Source organism: Crotalus tigris, unplaced genomic scaffold (genome assembly GCF_016545835.1).
Source record: "Crotalus tigris isolate CLP2741 ecotype Arizona unplaced genomic scaffold, ASM1654583v1 scf7180000017546.9332058, whole genome shotgun sequence".
In the NCBI taxonomy this organism is placed as follows: domain Eukaryota; kingdom Metazoa; phylum Chordata; class Lepidosauria; order Squamata; family Viperidae; genus Crotalus; species Crotalus tigris.
This window is the reverse complement of record NW_024096465.1, coordinates 7,954,576-7,978,395: the sequence shown is the minus strand read 5'-3', so window position 1 is coordinate 7,978,395 and position 23,820 is coordinate 7,954,576. Positions and strand designations below refer to the sequence as shown.

Below are 23,820 nucleotides of genomic sequence, written 5' to 3'. Positions count from 1 at the left end.
ACTAGGGATCAGTTCTCCCAGGTATGTTTATATACAGTTTTTGTCACCCCACCCATTCCAACACCTTCTCCCACACCCACTCCAACGCCCATGCAGCACCACCCATGTTTCTTACCCCACCCTGTTCCCTTGTAAGCGGCTAATTGGTCCCGATGCTTCCAGACGGTTCCTCCGATCAGTTGTTGTGTGGATACTTGATCGGCTTCGGCTCTGTGGCCATGCATGCGCAGGCAGTGTATCAGGCTGTCAGGGTTCTCTGCGCATGTGTGGCTTTGCCCTACATTGTCCCAGGCACTACTGCGCATGCGCAGCTATCGGACTGCGCATGCTCGTAAGTATCAGCTGGATGTCGGGCCTCACAGATCGCCGTCATCAACGCAGGAAGCTTTCTGGCCGTTGGGTAAGTATCCGCAGTGTCTGGAGTTGGTAGTGAGATATAGGAGCACCCTCTAAGGCCCGACAGTAACAAAATAATATTAAGCTTTAAATCATTTCAGTTCATTAAACAAATTTCAAATTTCATCCAATTGATTATCATGCCTTATCACATCTATATTATCATACAAAAACATCATCCACTAATTTAAAACACTCAATTGATTATTGAAGCAATCCAGATCTAAAAAACCACTATTTTTTCTATTCCAGTACATAATAATTTTTATCAAAATGAACCTATTATTCCAGCAATTACATTCTTAATCTATTTTAAGATATCTGTTCTAATAATCACCCCCCTATTTTTTTTCTTATTTCTAAGTCTGAATCTTAGTCCTTAAAACAGTCCATAAATCAACAGTGCCTTTTAATCTATTACACATCATTTTAAATTTCTCTTTTCAGTCTTATTCTGCCCTTCTTTCTATGCCAGGCAGGTTTCCATAACCAAGCTTCCCTTTCAATGATAGATCTCTCTTTATTGCTTGCAGTGCCCTTTGAAGCGATAGGAATCCCATCCTCTGTATTAGGCCTCTGTTTCTCTCATCCTTAAAGCTTTGTTTCTTTAAAGTTTCAAGTCTTAATCTTTGGTTCTTCTGATCGTCAAAACTATAAATGACATGTTTATAAGGTAAAGTCTCTTTTATCTCAGTTGTTTCCTCTTCTAGTAAGTTTTGATTTGTAGAATGTTCAGATATAGTCTGGAGATCAGTTTGAAGGTTTGAAGTGGAATTTCTGGTTCTTAATTCTGTAGTAAACTCTTTTATTGTAGCACATATTTCTGCAGTAGCCTCATAAATCTTTTCCAATATAAGTTTGCAGTTTAATTGTAACTGAGCTTTCTCCATATTGATAGTAATTGAAAAGAGTCTCTTTTTTCCTTTTTTGTGGAGGCTCTTTTAGTAAAAGTTGAGCAGTATCCACCCCCACAATTCCCACTGCTACATCAGTTTATCTTTTCTCTTGAAAAAATTTGAAGGTCAGGTCTATTCCATCTCCAAAGAATAACTAGAGGTTGCAATATTAGGTTTTTGCCAGTAGATGTCTTCAATAGATTAAAAAAAATCTTTTCCAGACACCATTTTCCCCCTTTTTCCTATCTTTTAAAATATTATGTGAAAAAAGAAATAATCTTCAAGCATAAAGTAATAGTACAGCTCTTAAGAAAGAGTTTTTTCTGTACCCCAAAAACAGATGAAAATAAAATATAGTCTCTAAAATTTTATTCTATTCTTTTGTTCAACGCCTTTCTTCCCAAACATATTAAAAGCTGCTTTTTCAAGACAGGGAAATAGTTCCAACAAAACTTTTACAGGCAAAAAAGAAGCAAAAGAGAGTAAAGAGAGGAGCCAAAAAAAGGTCTCACCTGTATTCACCATGGTGGTTCTCAATGCTTAGATGTTCTTTGACTTGCGGTTTGGAGCAGCTGGGTGATCAGCCATTTTACTGGCCGATCTTCCTTCTCCGTCGGCCCTCAGAGATGGCTCGGACAGCTGGAGGAGCCACCACTCCTCCGCAGCTGAGGGAAGCCTCATCGACAGAAGTTGTACCCTCCAGGGTGACTTTCAACCCGCATAAGGGTCTACCAGCGGAGGGAAAACTAGCCGACAAGGAGACAAGTCTCCTCGTGCGACTAGGGACACTGCGATCTGGAACCTGAAGTCATTCATTCACAGTTCTTGATAGGTGTTCTAAATCTGATCTGTGTAGTACTCTTTGTTAGTGATGTGGTCATGATATGAGATGCAGAGGATTCTTCTCAAGCAGCATTGTTAGAAAACATTTAACTATTTAATCATCTTGGCTGAATATATATTGCAGTTTGTACAATACTCTTGAAGAGTTTTATCTTTGTGATAATATTTATGGCAGGCATAGACCAAATTGGATGCATGTGTTGAAACATGACTGCTACCATTCCAATTTGATACTTAATATCTTTATCTGTACCTACATCAATAGATATAATGCTGTCAACATAAATAAATTGTTGGATTTCTTCTACAACCTGACCATGGACGGTTACAGGCATATTATTCTGAGCACTTCCAACTTTCATGAACTTGGTCTTCTCAAAATTTATATGTAAGCCAATTTATTGGTCTCATTATCTAAACTGATGGCCATTTCTTGCAAGCATCCCTTTGTTTCACCAAGCAGTGTGATATCACCTACAAAATATTTTTATAGCTTCCAAAGTATCCAAAATATCCCATTGTAGATATAAGACTATTCACAATGTCTCTGGGATTTTTAAAGTTTTGGTAAATTTTATCTTTTAAGCTATTCCTCAATTTTTTTTCCTGAGGAAATAACTTGTGTTTTATACAAATTAAAATAATAGTCAAAATCAGTTTTCTATATACTTGCATTGTCCACTAATGTCTTATCTTATTCTTGAATTTTCAATATCATATCTTTCTCTTTCTCAGCCAACCATTTCTCAGATTTATTTGCAAATTCAGAATTCTTCTCATTCACATATTTCAGTTTTGTCTCTATTTCTCTCAGTTAGCATAGTTAGCATAGATAATTGCTGATGTGTTAATAGTTGCATCTGTCAGTATCTCTGTCTTCAAGAGTCCATCAGGACAGATTTTGATAATTTGCCTTGGTTAAATTTAATTTAGTTTTTCCAAGTTGTGGAGGACTGACTCCATTCCAGTTCCCTAATCCCTCATGATACATCAGTCCTCATATGAAAACATAGACCTTTAATCCATGAGATGATTTTAAAACTTTGTTTTATATTCATTTGAAACATAGAAACTGACAATTATAAATTTAATCCTTTGTATTTCAACTTCAACATATTTACCATGTTCACCTATCAACAGTAATTTCGGTTTTAATTCTGGATTAATATACAAACTACTCCATTCTTCTTTTTTAAACCTGTTATATAACTTATTCACCCAGAGTTAGAAATTGTAGAGAATATTTGTAGCTTGGGTTGTTGATTTAGGCGGAGCTTGCTGCTTAGCTCCCAGATATTTTGTTACCAAACTAGGTAATATCTTCAGTGGGAGTTTGGGGGATGAATTGTTCATTGTGATCCAGTCTTCTGATCCACTCCTGTGACTTAACCAGTCATAAGACCAACCAACCACCCAGGACCTATATTAACAAACAAGAGACTTCACCCAAAAAACCCCTGCTGAAGATATTACCTAGTTTGGTAATGAAATGTCCAGGAGCCAAGCAGCAAGCTCAGAGGACAAACCTCTGTCTAAATCTTCACCTGGAGTCTTACAGATTAAATACTTTATACAAATATGTAAGCCAAGCTTGAACTATCCCCAGTTCCAAGGCAGATCAACTGAATACTCATGGTATCTCTGTAACATGACTGTCACTTTCTTTTTACAACATACTGCTACCTGAGAGAAGTCTCATCGTACTAATTAATCACTAGCTTTCCTTTCAATGGTTGTGGTGATAAAGTGCCTTGGAAAGTTGATATCTAAGACCTTGAACGAAGCACATCTATTTAATCAGATGTATAACTCTTCTATTCCTAATTGTGTGTTTCTTAATAATATTCAGCCACTTTGCAGACTTTAATCAGAAAGCTTTTCTACATTATAACCTTAAACTCCTAGACTTCCATGAAAGAAAGTGACTGGGGGGGGGGAAGAGGCATTCCTGCAGAGAGCACCATAGTCATATGGAATAGAATCATTTGCCTACAATGAAAAGAAGCAGAGCAGCTAAGCTGGGCGACATTATTTGAACCAAATAGGTAGACATTGCCTTGCTTGATAACATACTATGTTTCCCCGAAAATAAGACCTGATATTAATTTTTTTTTGCCTCCCAAAGTGGCACCAGTTCTTATTTTTGGCCGGAGGGTGTCTTTTCCATGGTCTCACCTCATGGCGGTGACATCAGCAGCCCTGCCCAGCCGGCCCACTTCTGAGGCTGAAGGAAATGCCTCTGCAGCTGAGAATGGAGCTCCGGATTGGTGAGCACGGCACACACACACCCCCGGCCTCCATTTCACTATCAGAGGCCTTCTGGAAAGGCCTCTGTAGCTGCGAACCGAACTACAGATTGAATCTGTAGCTCAATTCTCACCTGAAAAAGCCTTTCTTGAAGGCCTCTGATGGCAAAGTGGGCCAGTGAGGCAAGGCAGGTGTCGATTCATGGCAGGCCTGGCTGCAACAGTAAGCGGGTGCAGAGTGCATGGGGCAGCTTGATTTTTAGGCATGGACTTTGCCTCAAAATTAGGGCTTATTTGGGGGGGTAAGGTTTATATTAGGCCCACTCCAAAAAAATCAAGCTAGGGCTTATTTTGGGGGTAGGTCTTACTTTCGGGAAAACATGGTACACTCATTTGCCCATTTGTTTTACAGGTCTTTTCAGCATTATAACCATACCAACTCTGAGTAGTGTAAATTCCCCCAACTCTCAAACCTTGGGAAAATAAATAGACAAGATAAATATAATGTAATCAGCAACATAATATCAAACTAAAAAAATGTAGATTACAATATAATTATATATAACATGGAAATCTAACCAATACAGAACCACAAAATAATTTATGCAGAGGAATAGTCACAACAATAGTCCAAAACCTAATGGAAAAATCAAATTTTACAGACATTCCTAAAAGTACCTTTAGAATATCTAGGTGGATTTTATTTCAGAGGGGGAAGCAATTATGCTAGCTTCCTATAGAAGACAATCTTGGGATTTATATTAATAATTGACAAACCATAATTTATTATTATTAATATATAATAGTCCCAGATCCTTAGGAAAGATTTAATAAGTGAATAAAAATGCCAAATCCAGTCTAAACATGTGGCTGACTCAACCATTATCAACCATAATAATAACATAACAATAATGTTGTAATGTTGCAAATACCCAGACAGTTGAACAAGAAAAAAAGGGCATAGGAAGAATAGCTGAAGGATAGTTAAGAAGATGCATTGAAGATAATATACCATGAAGACTTAGTGAGTACTGGAGAGACCAAACTGTCCTACAAGAAAGACCAAATGCAGAATAGAAAAGAGACATGGCAAGGCAAAGTATTATATGGCCAGTGCATAAAAAAACTAGTGGACAAAGCAGATAACAAGACCTGGCAATGGCAAAGAGCAGGACAGTTGAAGAGGGTCTAATTCTGTCTGCACAAGACCAAGCCTTAAGAACACATCTATGCAAAACCAGAAGACAGCAACAGGCAGCAAATGCCACCTCTGCAAAGAAGCTGAAGAGACAGTGGACCACATAGTTAGCAATTGCAAGAAGATAACACAGACTGACCACAAAGATCTGACAAAGCAGCAACAACGGTGCATTTCTTTCCTATCTGCAAAAAATACCATTCTTTGCTAGCAAGAATTAGAGGGACCACAACATAAACAAAGTAATAGAAAATGAAGATGCTAATATGCTCTGGGACTTTAGAATATAAACAGACAAGCACTTGCCCAAACCTAATAAGGTAAGAAAGGCAAAAAAAAAAATCTGGATAGTCAATGTGGCAGTATCTGGAGACAGCAGACAGAAGAGAAAAAATAGAAGTAGACTGACAATGGCAACAGAAAGCAAAGATAGTACCAACAGTAACAGGTGTCTTGGGTACAATCCCAAATCACTTGGAGCGCTAATTGAATACCATCAGCACTGACAGAATCCCTATCACACAATTGCAAAAGGCAGCTTTACTTGGAACAGCTTACACTATGCAATGATACCTTTAACACCATCAAATAGCATCTGATGATTGCAGATCCTTGAGAAGGACTCCATAGGTGGATCAAATACTAAATCCAGTCTAAACATCTAACTGATTCTGCGATCAACCACAATAATATTAATGATAAAGTCACAGTTGCCAAAATGATTTATTGGAACAACCATAAAAATCGTCATGTTCCAGTAGTGAAAAAATGGTAGGAACATATAGTTGAAACAGTGGTCATAAATTAGCAAATTAAAATATTGTGGGGTTTCTAAATATAGTACACCCAATGTAACTATGTTTGAGAAAAAGAAACTGTGGATAATTGATATGGCAGTACCAGGATATAGTATAATAGAAGATAATAATTGGAAAGGATTACAAAATATCAAACTTTGAAAATCAAAATTGAAAGATTATGGCAAATACACCAGACAGTTGATTCTCTGGTAGTCCTGTGGTGACACAATAGGTGCCATACCAAAAAATCTTAGCAGCACTTAAAAGCAGCACATGGACAAAATTTCCATCTGTCAATTAAACACTGAATATCCTAAGTTCTTGAAAAGAATCAATGTTTATAAAGGCCAACACCAGCTAAAGACTGTAGCTGTGATTTCACATAGTTGAGTACATAACATTTATTAAACTTGCTGCCCAACTTTGAACAGCTATGGGTAGCTCGAAACAATCAAATAAATTAAAGTAAAATCAATAAAATATAAAGATGGCAAGCTAAATGAAGTGAGGGATCTCCAGATCCATCCACATTTCAGAGGAGAATCTTGTTCCAGAAGGCCCAGCATAGTGGTGGTGGGTACTTAGATAGATCCAATCCTCCTTTCCTCATATTTAGATCATTCTTCAAACAAGAGACATTGAGGGTGTAAAAACTGTATGAATCTGCTGTCCATGCTGATTTTCTTATTAGCATTCTTCTAAACCAGAACATCTTATAAAAATCCTGGTCAGATTTCCCAGTATCATTACTGGCCAGTCTGAACCTCTCTCTTTAGAAACCACCTATGGGAAAGCTTCATTTAGAGCAGGAGGCAACTTTAAGACTTATGGATTTCAACTCCCAGAATTTGCAACCAGGGTGTCTGGCTAAGGAATTCTGTGAAGTCCACAGGTCTTAGAGTTGTCAAGCTTGGACACCTCTGATTTAGAGATTTTGTCTTTTGTGTGGAACAAAGCCTCAGTAAATTACATTTTAAGTACCATCAAAGGTTAAAGTTCATATTAAGTTGAAATAGCTACTCTGATCAGTTTTATATAGTAACATCTATTTTGTTTTATTTCAAAATGTAGCTAAAAGCTTTGGATTTCTTTGTGCTAGATAAGCCTACTGATCTGAGAATGGAGATGACTTAAATCTTTTTTTAATTAATCTTGGGAGTAGTTTTACCCATGTCAGCAAAATTCAAACTAATCAATCAGGATCATGGATGACAGTTATCCACATAAGGTGAAGTTATAAAAAAAATCACTCTGGAGTGTGGATTGATGTGATTTTAATTTGAGAATGTTTATATGTATCATTTGCTTAGAGAAATTTTCTAGCAGGAAGGGAAAGGAAGCCTGTATTCATCATAGATGGATGCTTTAACCAAGCTATTTTTCCCTTGATAATATATATAAATAAAATTCAGCAACCTTTTGAATTTGTATAATTGCTTCAGGCAATTATTCCCCATTTTGAAGTACAGTAACTATTTCTCATTTGATTGAAGCATATTGCATAAATATAAATGTCATTTTATAATGACGTAATTTTATGTCATTATAAATATATTTATTATAAATATATTTATTTACATATGTATAAATTTATTTATTATAAGTACATTTAAATAATAATAATAGTAGTAGTAGTAGTAGTAGTAGTAATAATAATAATAATAATAATAATAATAATAATAATAATAATAATAATGATAATAAAGTTGGAAGGGATCTTGGAGGTCATCTAGTCCAACTCCCTGCTCAGGCAGGAAACCCTATACCATTTTGAAAAATGGCTGTCCAGTCTCTTCTTAAAAATTTCCAATGTTGAAGCATTCACAGCTTCTGGAGGTTTTTCCACTGATTAATTGTTCTAACTGTCAGAAAGTTTCTCCTTAGTTCTAGGTTGCTTCTCTCCTTGATTAGTTTCCACCCGTTGCTTCTTGTCCTGCCTTCAGGCACTTTGGAGAATAGCTTGACTCCCTCTTCTTTGTGGCAGCCCCTGAGATATTGGAACACTGCTATCATGTCCCCCTCATCCTTCTCTTCATTAAACTAGACATACCCAATTCCAGCAACAGTTCCTTATATGTTTTAGCCTCCAGTCCCCTAATCATCTTTGTTGCTCTTCTTTGTACTCTTTCTAGAGTCTCAACATCTTTTTTACATCGTGGTGACCAAACCTGGATGCAGTATTCCAAGTGTGGCCTTATCAAGGCATTGTAGAGTGGTATTAATACTTCACGTGATCTTGATTCTATCCATCTGTTATTGCAGCCCAGCACTGTGATGGTTTTTTTGGCAGCTGCAGCACACTGCTGGCTCATATTTAAGTGATTGTCCACTAGAACTATGAGATCCTCTCACAGTTACTACTATTGAGCAAGGTACCCCCTATACTATTATATTGTTATTATGTTATTATTAAATTTATTTTAAAGACAAACTTTATAATTTATATCAGAAGGAGGGCTGAAAAAATATCTACAGACCCCCTCATATCCTGGACATAAACTGTTTCCATTCCTCCCCTCAGGATGGGGCTCTGGGGCATTGGAGGCCAAAACAAGTAGACACAGGGATAGGTTTTTTTCCCCTCATGCCATCACTCTGCTGAACACCTAATTCTCACAGTACAGTCTTATATCTATTTACCCACGTTGTTTAGCCGTAATATTATCATTATCCTTCCCATCTTCCTTTACTATCCCCTCTTATTGGTATCATTATTATGATTATTACTCTGTTACTTTGCATGTACACTGAGAGCTTTTGCACGGGAGACAAATTCCTTGTGTGTCTAATCACACTTGGCCATTAAAGTATTCCGTTCTATTCTAAATAGTGCATTAGTATACCAGGAACAAGAAATCTTTCTGAAAAAGTTTTGAAATAATGTTTATGTGTTCAATCATACAAGGAAATATCATCACTGAAGCAAAACTGATCTTACTATGAATGAATAAGTGAGCTCTTGTTCTCAACATAGTATATATTCAAGCAGAATTAAGTAATCACAAAAGATGACAGGTTAATAGAAAAAGAGGACAAATTTATAAAAAAAACAAGAAAAGCATAAGTTTCTATGATAAATCCATTAACAACATGAGAGCATAATGTAAACTTTGCAAGAGTATTTTAAAATAACATATATGGGATTCTTAGTATAATTTGGCACTGTTTTCCATGTAATAATGGTAGTCTAAGTGGCAGAAGAAGTAAAAGAATGATTATAAATATCCAAGTAGAAAGTGAGATGTTAAAACCAAAGCCTCCTCGCTTTTGCCCAGAAATAATCTTTTCTGCCTTGTTTCCCAAGTAAATCAATTTGCAACTGACCCAATGTAACAGAAGTATACTGGATTACATCTGGCAATGAATAACAATTTAAGAAACACAAGAATAGCATTTAATGGGAAGATTATATTGAATGCAAGTCTAGTAACCAAACTGGGATTAGTAATGCTTTTTATACATGACAACATAAATCAAATTATTGTGCCAAATATCAGTTCTACCACATTGTAACTGGAACAGAAATATCAAAACTGTTTTATTTAAATCTATGGCAAGAACACATTTCAATACAGGAAATTACCTGAATTAGATCTTCAAGTTCAGTGTCATTCACACAGGCATGCTCTGACACAAACATTTGCTTCTGGATCACAATAGTGGTTCTCTGGTTGGTTTCATGTGGCTGCTCCAGAGCTTTGAACACAGTAGCTCCAATAATTAAATACAAAACCACCACTAGAAAAATGGTTGATACCGTCTTCCATTTCATAACATTAATAGTTGTATCACTTTCCTCCCGTGAAGCAAGTACAGTGGGCTTGGTAGAAAATGACAGCCGTGGCTTGAGGTTCTGAGTGGCAGATTTGGGGTCCAACAGGTCAGGTGCCGCCACTAGTAAGAAAAAGGATGGAAGAGAAGCAGAATGTTAATTTTAAAACACCTGGCAACATTTATTTTGGTATTTTCCTTGCTAGACCAAGGAGAGAGATAAGCTACTTATTGTTCTAATTTAACTTCAGAGACTGTAGCTCTAGAAATGAATTCAACTTCTCTACCTGTTGAACAACTTATTATGGATCAAGGATTGCAGCAATCTGTTGTGATAAAATTATTACATTTAATAGTCCATACTCTCATATAACCTTATTACTAGATCTATTGTCCAAATATCACGCAAATTACTGGCCGCCAAACTAATGATGTAGTATTGATTATTTGAAGATATAATTTCCAATTAATATCCCATCAGATTATCACTTTGCTTTCCAAATCCTGATCTATTTTAAATAATACCAGAGATGCTGAATATTAAACTATATATTTTTGTGCATATATGCACACACACATGTATGCATGCATGCACAATTTATCAGAAATCTCACGCATGATGTGCCTACCATTAATGTGTTAGTAATCCATCTCTATATTTTTTTCTCACGGAAATCTTTTAACTCTTATTTATTAGAATATCACCAACTGCTTTATTAATTAAGTGAAAGTCATTTAAAGAAAGTGGGTTGCAAAATTTCTGCCCATATCTGAGAATAAACAAACTAACAATGACAGAACCACATTTTTAGGTAATTCTATCCATAAGATGCTATCTCATATAAAAGTCTTCCCTCCCTCTCTCTTATTTGCAGCTACCTATTGATGTATTGACACTGTTGTTGATATAATGCACTAATGCATTGTCCCAACATTCCTTATAATTATTGCCAAAAACAGTATGTCCAGATATATAACATTACCTTTCAAGTCATTAAGATATTGGCAATATTCAATGTAGTCCTTCCTTCTCATTTTTCTGAATGAACCTGATAGTCAAGGTAAATCATACACCTAAAAAGAGATATAGATCTCTGTCCCTCCTCTTCCATCCTCATTACTCTGAAAGAAGGCAAGTTTTAAAGAGCATAATGCATTATTTTCCATATGCAAACTATGTTCTTCAGGATATGTTCTTACTCTATAACTTTGCAGCATCTTCAAATGTTGAAAGACTAGGTTTGAAGACAAAGATAACATGTAATAAGCAGTTAATTTGGGTTTTCTCCTCCATAATGGACAGAAGGTGGAAGAAGCTGCGGATGAATATTCTTTATGACTTACTGCACAATGGCATCAAGTAGTTAATCTTTCCCAAGTTCTACAAACCTAGGATGAGTGACTATCAGTACCTAATTCCAATATTATAATGGCTCTGGGACAACTTTTACCACAAAAATAAGGTTCCTGACACAATCTCATTCTTCTGAGCCCAGAAATGCAATCTTACAGCCATCTCCAACTGCACTAGATAAGAAAGAAGTAATTCCTCTAATTTCAGAGGAGTAGCCCAGAGTCATTGATTTGAGGGCAGTAACTAAATGATGCTGCCTATAGGCTTTCATGTAAGATCCTTTTTGACTGATAATGGTAAAGTCTGGCAGTTTAACCAAGCAATCTACCAGATAATTAAATTGCAGTGAAGCCCTGTGGACTTCTTGGGAATGCAACGATAAAAAGATGTTAAGTGGATGGTGGCTTATCTTGAGAACTGTGTAATGGGAAGAAAAGCAGGAGAGAAACTCAAAACTATCCTGTTATTATTTCATCATTTGATACAGCAACTACCATTTTGATCTCATGTCCCTGAGTGTGTTGTCACCCTGTTCCATCCACCTTCCCACCCCAAAATGGAGGCAATCCAGGTTTAGTGCAACAAACCCTCCTCTATTCACCTGCACCTGCTGATCTTTTTTTAAAAAACAGTGATTTATCATAGTGGTAACAATAGCGCCCCCCTCTTGTTCAGAGGCAATGTATGCCCACACTCCCAAGGAAATCTTGGCATCCCGGGTAAGTGCAGTTCCCAAGTTGCCTTCATCCACTCCCCTTTAAGGAAGCTGCATGCAGCTAAACTAACAATGGGGATGGGATGGCAGCATAAAGTGTCTTCCTCTTGCACTGTTCTAATTAGTGCTACTACAAACTCTTCCCTGTTTCCTTTAGCTCATAGGAAGCTTTTCCATCCAGCCAAGATTCAAGGTTCCATTTCACACACAACAAGGAATAAGCGTTCCCAGTCCTGTGGATGTTTGAAGGAAAATTAAACCCCCATCCTTCTTTCTTCCCCCCTTTTTTTAATAAGAAGCAACCAGTTTCCTCCCTTTCCCCTCCCCCAGAGATGCTCCTGAATTCAATCAACAGCATCACTGCACATCTTCTTTCTACTACCTCCACAAGAATAGCAGGCAACGAGTTTGGAAAAGCCCCATCTTTTTTTAAAAAAAAAAAATTTAATAACAATATTACCTTTTTTTTTTTTGCTTGAGCTTTCAAACTCGAAACCTTCCTTCCTTTCCCCCCCCCCCCTTTTCCCCCATCACTCAAAGCTAAACACCCCTTGAACAAAGATGAAGTGTAACCCAGAGCTTTTGAGCCAAGGTGTTGCATGCAGCAGGAAGAGCCCGTGCAATAGGGATGGCGAGGCGGGAGGGGGGTGGGGGAAGGAGAGAGAGAGAAGGCAGTGGGGAGGGGGGAGGTGGGCATGGGCAAAACGGGTTCGCCTGCAATGAGGAGGGTAGGACCAGGGGGAGGGGGGCTTCCTTTGCCCTAGAGCGAAGATGCATCGGCAAAAGCAAAGGAGCATGCAGCATTTTTTTTTCCAGGCAGCCGGATTTTTTTTTTTCCTTTTCCGAGCCAGCGAGACGCGCCATTGTACGAGTACTCACTTCTTATTTACAGACCCGGTGCCCTCTCCTCGCTTCACGGGCAGGCATTTTTTCAGGGCTCGGGGAGGCAGAGTTTGAGAGGAAAGAGGTGGGGGTGGGAGGGCTGGGGAGGAAAGGGGAGGGGAGAAAAGAGGACAAGAAAGCGCGTGGGGCTGGAGAGGAACCACAGAGACAGGAGACAGGGAGAGGCAAAGCAGGGAAGGCTTGGATGCTGAGCTCGGATTCCACGCGCGCCCTCTCGCTGGGGTGTGTGAGCCGCCTCTGCACTCGCCTAGTCGTGCGCGAATGTGCGTGTGTGTCTGTGTGTGCGCGCGCGGGCGGGTGTGTGTGTGTATGTGTAACGTCTCGTGCGTGCGTCTCGTGCGGTGTCTGGCCACCACTCAAGGTGTGTTATGTGTGGAACTCCCTCAGCACCACTCCTCTTCTGCCTCAGCCCCTCCCGGACACTCCCCGAGCTTTCTTGAACGTGGCTCTCTCGCTTTCCCCGTGGGTGACTCGCGCTCTGAGAGACGGAGCTCGGCCGGCACGCTGTCGCTCGCTCGCTCCGAGGCGCGCGGGATCTCTCTCGCGCGGCCGCGGCGTTTTGGTTTGTAAAAACGGAAGGGGACTTCTCTCTCAGGCTCCGCCTCCCTCGGATCCTTGGAGCAGGTGACCGCGGGGCTGCTGGTCGCGCCTCTTCATCCACTCCGGTGCGTGACACGGCTCGCCCCTTCTGAATAAGAGGCGGGCGCCGAAGCCAACCTCCATCCGCAGACCTTCGTTTCACGCCGGATGGGTTCTTCGAAGAGATTGAGAGCCGCTCGAGTCCACGGGTCCAGGTCCCGCCTGGCCGCTGCCTGCCATTTCCCCGAATACTATCGACGATGTCGTTGGCTTCCTCGTGGCTACAGATTCGGTAGCCCGTGAACTCAGCCGCGAAGTCAGAGGAGCGCCTGGATCCTGGAAGGATTGCAGGCTCGAAATTAGAAGGGCGGGAGGGGGGAAGCAAAAGGGCGCCGACAAATGGCCCGTGATAAAGTGATCCGCAGACAAGGGTACTTACATAGCAATGGCTGCCCAGATGGTCGAGTCTTCCTCAGCCACAGAATGAATGAGGAATGCAGCCAGCTACTGCTTTAAAGGGGAAAAACTGCTGGAGAACAGTGCATGGATTTCTCAGCAATTGCTCTCCTTAATAAATAGTATTGGGGTGGGGAAAGATGGGGCTTGGAATAGCACCTGTCAGTTGCCTGACTAACAGAAAGAACATTGTATTTCAAGGGTGTCAAACTCAATTTCATTGAGGGCTGCATCAGCATTGCAGTTGCCCTTGGGGGGGGCGGGTGGGTGTGGCCTACTGGGTGGGTGTGGGTGGAGTGGGTGTGGCCTACTGGGTGGGCATGGCCAACTCTACATTGTTAGCTTCAAGGGTGCCTGTGGGGACCTGGGCAGGAGTGGGACAGATCTGAGGGTCTCTGGCAGAAGGGGGTGGGATCAGGGCAAGTGCCAAGACATGGTCCACTGGAGAAGCCTCACTGTTCCTCTCAGGCCATGTGGGGGGGGGGGCTGGATGGTGGTGTGGACTGCCCGGCGCCCTGGGTAGCAGAAGTCAAATGCCCAGCCTGGCCTTCGAGCATCCATGGCACCAAGCCCAGGCCCACTTCCCCAAGGGGACACCCAGCTGGACTTACCTCCTCCTCAAGGCTGCTGCTGCTGTGCTTGCTTTCCTTAGCCAGGTTGTTCATGATGAGTTCCAGGGCAAAGTCAGGAGACTGAATGCGTTTCAGCATAGATGGCCACCACAAAATTGTACATTGGCTCCCAGCTGGCCGGCCTGGGCCAGGGCCAAGGCAGTGGGGGCCATTCCCTCACTGTTTCCAGGATGGCTTCGCAGGCCATATGAAACCACTTTGCTGGCCGCATCCGGCCCCTGGGCCTTGTGTTTGACATATCTGTTGTATTTGCTCGCTGACTGACAGGCCACATTAGAAGAAAGCATAATGATCAATAATCTTGGAGTTCTGTCTCTGACTAGTAGTGCTTAAGAGAATAATAATGCTGGCTACAAGTCCAGTTCTGTCCTGGTGGCCAACTGTGCCTGAAAATAGCCAAAGGCCAGCCATGAAGCCAGAACGGAATATGCAGAACAAAATCATAAAAAAGTGTGGCCACAAAAATGGCCCTGTTGCCTAAAGCAACAAAAACTAATAATTCATCCAAGGGTGACAAAACCAGCAACAAAGTTGGCAGAACCTGCAGTCTTTCCTAGTTTAAATCAACCTTCAGTCTAGATAAAACAGTTTAAAAATAGGTTTAGCATTGTCAAAAGACGAACCTGTTTGAGACCCATCGGGCCCTTTGGGAAGTACTGATCAGACTTTGTGGAAGCCAGGTGCCAGTCTTTCCTACATCCTAAGCCAAGTGGTTATGGAGGATCATTTCCAGTCTCCAAGATGGGAGATGACATCCCACCAAACCCTAAAAGCACTCAACAGGAGCTTCATCTACTGCAATATCAAAGAATGCATGACAAATGTGTCACGAGAAGAGGGAAAACAATACTTCAAAACTGGAATAACTCAATATGACTTTAAAGATACAGATACAAGACAAAGGATACATGATGGGGACAAGATACAGGAAATGATGACTGGAGCATGTTCATTCAGCTGTTGTGGGACGGATATCTGTGGAGGTGTTGACATCATCACAAAAATGAAATGACCTAGCTATTTGCAAGTCAGTGCAAATATGTAATTGTCATTTGCATGATGATATCATCATGCCTGTCAGTAGACATGAGGATGAAGCCAGAGGAAAGTAGAAAAGGGAAGAAAATATATACACTAGCATTGCCATTTTTCACCTTAATGACCCTGACCCTGAAACAATCTCTCTTCTAGGCTGAATATTTGAATCGGATACATGTCAATGTGAGATAAAATTGAAACAGTATGAATAAAGACTGATGAGAATTGGAGAAAGAGCCTGAAACATTTCCACATGTGACATTTGGATTAGTTCCTTTGAACCTTTCACTGTTAGTTGCCTATTCATTTATAGGCAAGGGTAATGGGATGTGTGAATGAGTTTGGGGTATGAGGGGGGAAAATGCTGACTAGGAAGCAATCAAAGATTGTTCAGCTGGTTGAAAGTGGTAGTGGAAAGTTGCTGCCTTCAGACTTGCAAGATATAGTTTTACAATAAAGTAGAATTAACTCATCCACTTGTATTTCCTGTCTGCTTTACTTAGAGAGTTGATACCAAGGCAGGAAGTACAAAACAGAAGATATTTGGCTAATTTAACTTACAGATGAATGAAAATGCATGCTCTTCTGTAACTATGGGCTGACCCTAGTTATCTCTTTATTTCAGTGCCAAGAAAATTGGTATATGTGATATTGGCTAGTTTCAACTATTGTATTATTTTTCTACATGGTTAAGAAATAACATTATCCAATGGCTCTGTGGTAGATTTAGACTGCCTTAGAATGTATAACCTTTTGCTTAAACTATAAATGGTTTCTTATTTGAAGTAAATGTCATGCTTGCATATACATATAAAAGTAGCACATAGGAAAGATGCTAAGTTTAGACTTGCTTTCCTTACACAATAGTTTGCTTTTCCCATCCCTCCCCCCCCCACTACCTTGCACTGCAGCCTGTTATATGCAGACATATTATTTCTCCTAATTTCAGTCATGCTGCCAAATAATGGTTGTGTTCAATGGTTCAAGTGATTATACAGTTTTAAGTCTATAAAATATAGTAGCAGGTGATGATGGTTCATGCTATTTATTTCTGATTTATTTGTATACGATAACATTTATACATTGACATATTAATGAAGCTAGCAAAATTTAGGAAACCCAGAGCAAACAATGTAACACTCAAAAAGTACATTACAATTAAATATTAACATCTGAGCATCCCAAAGCTCAGATAAAGCTATTAAAAAAAAATCAGCCTAAATAAAGCTAATCTCAAATGGCAATACCTAGCTGACCATGGCTGATTCTTTCTCCCAATTCTTCCAAATTCCTAAGCAGAAGTAGACTAATTTTGTGGATAAGAAACCACCAGAAGATTGTAAAAAATCCCAGAAAAAGGAAATGACAAATTATTTCCACGTTACTGTTAAGAATGCTATATGAATATACTATATTATATATTTGCCCTTATTAACCAATTACTTTAAGGTGTAAATCAGTAATTAGATTGTTACGTCAGCCATTATTCTTTGAAGTAATATATGTTGAAGTCCTAAACTAATGCTATGAAATGAAGTTACCAGATGAACATGTGCCAAAAGATATTCCTATAAACTAGGCTTATCAGAAGCAGGAGAAGTCCTGGTCTCAACAAGTAAACATTCAACCAACTTCTAAAAATGTTTTGATAATAATTATATTGCAACAACTCTGACCCCAGGATACATCCCTTAGTGAAAGGTTTACTGAATTTCAGTCCTCAGATCAACTGAAATCAATGGATTTAATTTCATGAGTCCACTTCATAGAGAAAGTATGCATAAATGAAATAAATATATCTATGCTTTTCTTGACATTAGACCTTAGACTATTTTTATTTGTGCCAATAATCTAGAGTTGTTTTAGGAGAGCAGCCATATGTTGGCTGTAGATTTTGGCTGAAATTCTCCTGATTGTTAAAAGCATCTGCAAAACTTGAAACAAAGCTTCTAGATTACAGTAAAAAAGGCATAGCAACATATTTACTTGACCTAATTCTTTTCCGTCAGAGCCTGGAAAATTTCATACATAAAATGCCATTCTCTTTTTTTCCTGCAATGTTTGATATACAAACAGGAACACTATTTGTTCCTCCCAAAGGGCAGAAAGTTTCTTGACCTACAATTCCTTCTACACTTATGTGGAAAAAGTTCCACATTTAGGAGGCAAAGTAACTGTAACAATCTCACTTTTAGAAAAGTTTCTGTACTATTTACACATGCAGGGAGGGGAGATTTTTCAGAAAGAAGAATAATGTGAGCTGTCACATATACTCAATAAAACGTGAAATTAAGAATTCGTCTCAAAGAAATATTTCTCACTACTGAATTAAAGTGCTATCCTCTTTGCTGTGTTGGCGCAAAACAAAATTGGCATAAAATATGTGTAACCCATTGCTAACCTTATCCTTCACCTGCAGCATTTGTCCCAAGTCACTGCCAAGTTGTGCTGACCTGATTTGTGATTAGCTAGTCATTACAGACAAGGTGATTGGTTCTTAACTCTGGGTTTCCTGCTGCTCCAATTAGAAGACCATCAATCAGCAAGGAAGACATGCAGGAGTCAGGGTTTTGAAGCAGGTCTGGATGGGTTGGCATTTTGCCTAGCTAAGTCTTTAGCTAAGTTTGCCGACCTCTTCTTAGCCCTTACTCACACATACTCATCTGCTCCTAAGGTTTCAGGGATGCAGAATAAAAGTGTTGCAAAAGTGGTTAAACTATGTTTTCATTGCCTTTTAATTCTATTATTTTCTTTGCATTTATTTTTTTCTTTGAACATATCAGAAGTTGGCAGGAGGTGGCCTATCTCATCTGGATTTGGAACTAACTTCTTAGTAGCACTAAGTCACTACTAGGAAATCCCACGACTACAGTCTTGACAGGAAAAAGTAGTGAGGAGGAATCTACAAAAAAGACAATATGCCATTTTTTTATTGCCATGTAAACTGTATCCACTGAGTTACCAAAACTGATATTCGACTCAAAGATGTCTTTAGTTTCTTGCTTCTATTACATCTCATGTAAGATTTTATATTAAATACATGCATTCCATACCTTTCAAATCTGTAGTAGGAGTTTCATCCAGTAGCTCAAAATTGTCTTTTTATTTCTTATCCATAGCATTTGTACACTGATACTTTACAAGAACAATGGAACAAAAAAAAAATCTTGGTCCATATTCAAATAGCAATTAATAGAAGAGAAATTAATTTAGTGAAAAGTAATTAGATCTGGTTACATGTTTTTTGATTTACCAAAATGGGGAAGATGTAATAAGATATTAAGCTTCAGGAAGTTGGATGAATATCAAGAAATCTTGATAATATAGTTTAAGAGTGGAATCAACTATGCAGAGAGATGGTGGACTGGATATGTGTTAAACAGACTGGATAGATCTTAGTTGCGGATATTTTAATTTGGATTTTTTGCAATGAAGAGGAGTTAGCAATTGATAACAGTTTCCTTCTGATTCTCTGTCATTGATTAGCAAGTACAACATCATGTATAATAAAATGTTTGGAGGACCCCAGTACAACTGATTTCTAATACCAGCAAAACAGTTTTCTGATGAGAAAAGTTTTACATGCAAAAAGGTTATTTCTGTTGTGTTTCTAAGACTTTTGCTTATCACCACACTGGGTACTCTTGTTTCTTTCTCTTCTATTACACAGTGACATGGTTAGAAGTAGATATCTTTAATCTGTAAAAGGGCAACATCTTATTGAGGTCTAACAATAATAACTAATTGTATTGCTATGCCAAATTTTCTTTGAGAATATTTTATTGTTTTACAATCTCTTTCAGAAACCAGACCATTTCATATTTTTGATACCAATACCACAATAGTGTGTAATCATTTTGCATTCCAATTTACAGATTACTTCTGAAGTCTGAGTTCTGGATTAGTTCAAAACTTTATTAAGCGTGCATTTTAAACAGTGACAAAACATACCACATAAAAAGAAAGTCAGGGCAACAAAGACTGAGACTGCAAAGTATCTTTCTAGTGAATTTAGTCCAAAGTGGAAAGTCTTTCCCTCAATATAGATGGAGGCCTCAGACACAACTTTTTTATGCTGCTCTTGCAAGAAAATAAAGATCATTTCACAGCTTCACTGCAGGGGTAGGCAACCTTGGCTCTTTTATGACTCGTGGACCTCAACTCCCAGAATTCCTGAGCCAGCGTGGCTGGCTCAGGAATTCTGGGAACTGAAGTCCACGAGTCATAAAAAGAGCCAAGGTTGCCTACCCCTGACCTAGGAGAACACTTAACTACCCATCTAGAAGAAAAGATTTAGGAACAGTGACTCTTAACGACTATCTGCCTACTCACCTAAGGAGCCTATTCAGATTAGGTAAGAAATGAAACCACCCTGGGGGACGTATAGGGGGTGCCCTAACCAACTTGCTCGGACTGAAGAAGATACTTGAATAAGGAGCAAAATGTTTCAGACCAAAAAAAGAAGAAGTTCCAAATATCTTTCTAGTTTCTCACACAAATTCTTTGCTACTTATGACACGATAACAATGCATAACCCTGAAAATATCAAAAAGTTATGAAAAGAGTATATGATGCCCATTTGATATTGTAAGTCTGAAACTTCTAATTTTCTGAGTATAAAGATGATTTAGAGCCTTTCAAATGTTGCATTCTTCATCTGATCCATGTCATCTTCTGAAACATTTCCTAGTTTTTAGTTCTGTCAGCTGTCATTCATGTTTCAAGGAAATAAGGAAAAAAATATTTGATTCAGAGACATCTATGCAGAGGAGAATGTCCCAAATTATGAAACCAGCATTGTGTTATCATACACATATAGGAAAGAGGTACAGGTAGCATCAAAATAGCATACCTCTGCTTCCAACATTTTATCATGCAGAAGTGTCTGATTTGATATTAAATACGTAAATAATGTCCCAATGGACATTCCAAATGGCCAAAGCAGATCACTGGAAGAGTTTAGGGGTTTCACTTAAAGCACTTTCCATAAGCAAACTTTTGCCGTTTTTAAATTTAAAATATTTGCTTAACTATTTGTCTAAGTAATGCTTCTTAGTAAATGTCCTTTAACTCTAGCCCTAAAGAAAGAAACAAAAAGAAAAGTTGCAGGAATTTTTGTCTAAAATAAAAATTATTTTCTTTGTGACTGGTAGTTTTCATTCTATAACATTAGTCCTAGAAGTTTCTAATATTCTTCAAACTTAAACTCATTTAACTGAAAAAATGTTTTTCTACAAAAAGCTATGAAGGCCATCAATCCTGCTCTAAACTGAAATGATGTATTCAAATTGCACCAGCATATTTTTCAAAGTACTCTGAATCAAATGCTGCATTCCCTGCACATTACTATCATAAAATTAGGCCATTCCTACACTAGCAATTTATAGTGTCTTCTACAGTTATCTGACAATTGTGGTGCCAAAATGGCAATAATACAGACAGGCTTTATATCATTTCAGCAATGGCAGGGTAATCTTAAATGAATATAATGTGCTAGCAACAGCCATCTTAAAACTGTACCTAGGACCATTTTGAAAGCATATGAAGATGTGAAGAGGAAGAACCTAATGTAAATATTTTGTTTGAAATATAGAACCAATATTTTCCTGTTTTCATTTTATTTTAATATTTTTTAATAAAAACAAGAGTACCCTGTTATATCAAATGGAGAGATAAATTCTTCCAAAGGCAATTTTCTTCTGTCATAAATAAACCTGAGGCAATTTAATTAAAGTGCTTTTGTAAAAATGCTTAATCCATTTATATTCGTTAAACAGCCTCCATTTTCTTTCTCCTTCAGTTTCTCTTTTAGTTTCTTGTTCCCCAATTTTCAGCATTTTTCCCGAAGAGCTCTGTCATCCATTCTATCAATTCTTCTTCCTTGTCTTCAAACATGATCTGAAGTCTTGAAAAGTAAAATATCTTTCCCATTTCCAGTGTTATATCTGGGTCGTCCAAATTTTTATTTATTTCCACCTGTCTATTGGTTTCTTCTTTCGAATCCTCTATCTTTATGTCAGTTTCCTCTATTTTTTTGTCTGGTTTCTCAGTTTCTAGTTCATACTTTATGGTCATTTTCTGAATTTTTTTTGCTTGCAAGTTTAATTTGGAGAGTTGCTCATTTATTTTTTTAAATTATTTTAGTCTCCTCATAATTTAAAACAATTGTTTCTTGTTGATTATCCATGTTTCTTCCAAAGAGAAATAGTCCAGAAACAATTTTCCCACAGTTTCTTAATATTTCTTGATAATTCTTGAAACTATAAATCAGTCAATATGTGTAATCCAGGCCATCCAATTTAGAATGTCTCCTTCATACAGATAAAACAGCCCAAGGAGTTTTTTTTTCCTTTTCTCAGCTGCAGTCTATTTCATCAACTTTCCAAATATCTTTTTGAATATAAAGTCTTAAAAATACTTTTAGACCCCAAATTTGTCAAAGCTATGTGTCTATATTAAATCCAAATTAATCTTGTAGTTTTCTCTAATTTCTCCCCGAAGAAAGTTATTCGCCACTTCTCTTTTCTTGAGAGAACAGGGTGGAAATTCTCCTTCTCTCTATCAGCTGGAGATCCTTTGCTTTGGGAGTTCTTTTTTCCAGGAAAAGGTTTTAAAGTTATAAAGAGAGGATTGTTCTCACCAGTTCCATCTGTGTTATTCAGAAGTTGCTAGTTAGTGCTTATCTTGGGTTGTCAGTGGCTTCTGGCCGGGCACGTAAATGTGGCCAATCTTTTTTCCGCTAGTTTGAAAGGCTTCCTCGGATCAAACAGAAGGGCTGCCACCCCTCCACAATTGATGAGGGTCCCCTTCTTTTTTGTTGCCTATCTGGAGCAACTTTAGACCCTTTCTAGGTCCCCAGCAGAGTGAAATCAGACATGGAAAATGGAGCCCTATTTTTCTGCGCCCGTTACACCACAATGTCTAACCCGGAAGTCCATTTATTGCAATTGTTAATACTGTCAAGGTATAAACTCCTTTACCTGCTTGCAAGGCTTATTGTAGGATTCTCAGATCACCAGCTGTATTTTCATAAATCTAGTTGCACATGAAATGCAATTAATGGTCCTGATTTTAGAAATTTAGAAATTTAGATTAATTGATCTTAGATGAGCTGAAATTAAAAGCCATAGGATTGCATCTAATGATGATTTTGCATTAAGGAGAAAACAGTGCCAATAAGAAAAACTTTCCTATGCCCTTCTTTATATGAACCAAGTGATTTAAAGGCAACATTTAACACAATCACAACTCATTGCAATTCGTTTACAGTTGGAGTTATAAACTTACTTAAATCACACTAATTGTAGGAAGCTCAGCTTGAAATGGTTAATGACATTTGATCTTTTAATATGTATGTTTGCATTTAAATTGTTGGAAATCATGTTCATGTTATATTCTACCACAGAAAAAGAGTGATGGGTAAAAATGGAAATCTAAGGTAAATAAATATTGTACAATATCTTTTCTCAAGCCATTTTGGACCAACAAGTAGATTAGAAGCCTACTTTCTTTATCTCATTTTTTCCTACTTTGGATCTTTCCTTTTTAATTGTACCCAGCTCTTGGCTGATGTAGATTTCTTGATGGTTTGAATGTGTCAATGGGAAGTACATGGTTGTATAAACCCATAGGTTTTCTTGATGCATCATTTCAGTAGGCTTCATATCACAATGATGATTAACCAGGTCAGAGAAAATGCTACTGGTAGTGACTTCATTGGTACAACATGCTAGGCATATTTTGTTTTAATTTTGGTTAGAGTTTTTTATTAGTTTTGTTTTGTTTTGTTTTGTTTTTGTTTTTTGTTAACCAACCTGTTTGGTGCATCTATAATTCAGTGCTTGGTAAGAACTCAGAAAACTGGTTTTAATGATTGAATTAATGTGACTACAGTTAATGCATTTCATTCCCCACCTTCAATGTAGGAATGCTGACATCAAAGTTAAAAAAAACTTTTTTTAGTAACTTTAATAATGTTTTTTTCATGGCACCT

General features: G+C 38.2%; 1 protein-coding gene across 5 annotated transcripts in view; it reads right to left on the bottom strand.

Moving 5' to 3' along the window:
* KCNK2 (potassium two pore domain channel subfamily K member 2) overlaps window positions 1-23,820 on the bottom strand; it is a 108,866-nt gene that overhangs the window by 71,793 nt on the left and 13,253 nt on the right. For 2 of the 5 annotated variants that reach the window (XM_039336130.1, XM_039336161.1), the window contains exons 1-2: window positions 11,134-12,586; window positions 9,963-10,273 (exon numbers count right to left, since the gene is read on the bottom strand). In XM_039336130.1, coding sequence (XP_039192064.1) covers window positions 9,963-10,273; window positions 11,134-11,185 — 363 coding nt within the window. In that variant the 5' untranslated portion in view covers window positions 11,186-12,586. Of the gene's footprint in view, window positions 1-9,962; window positions 10,274-11,133; window positions 12,587-13,098; window positions 14,102-23,820 lie in introns of those variants that run through there. The other 3 variants (XM_039336142.1, XM_039336171.1, XM_039336152.1) reach the window with 3 other exon arrangements.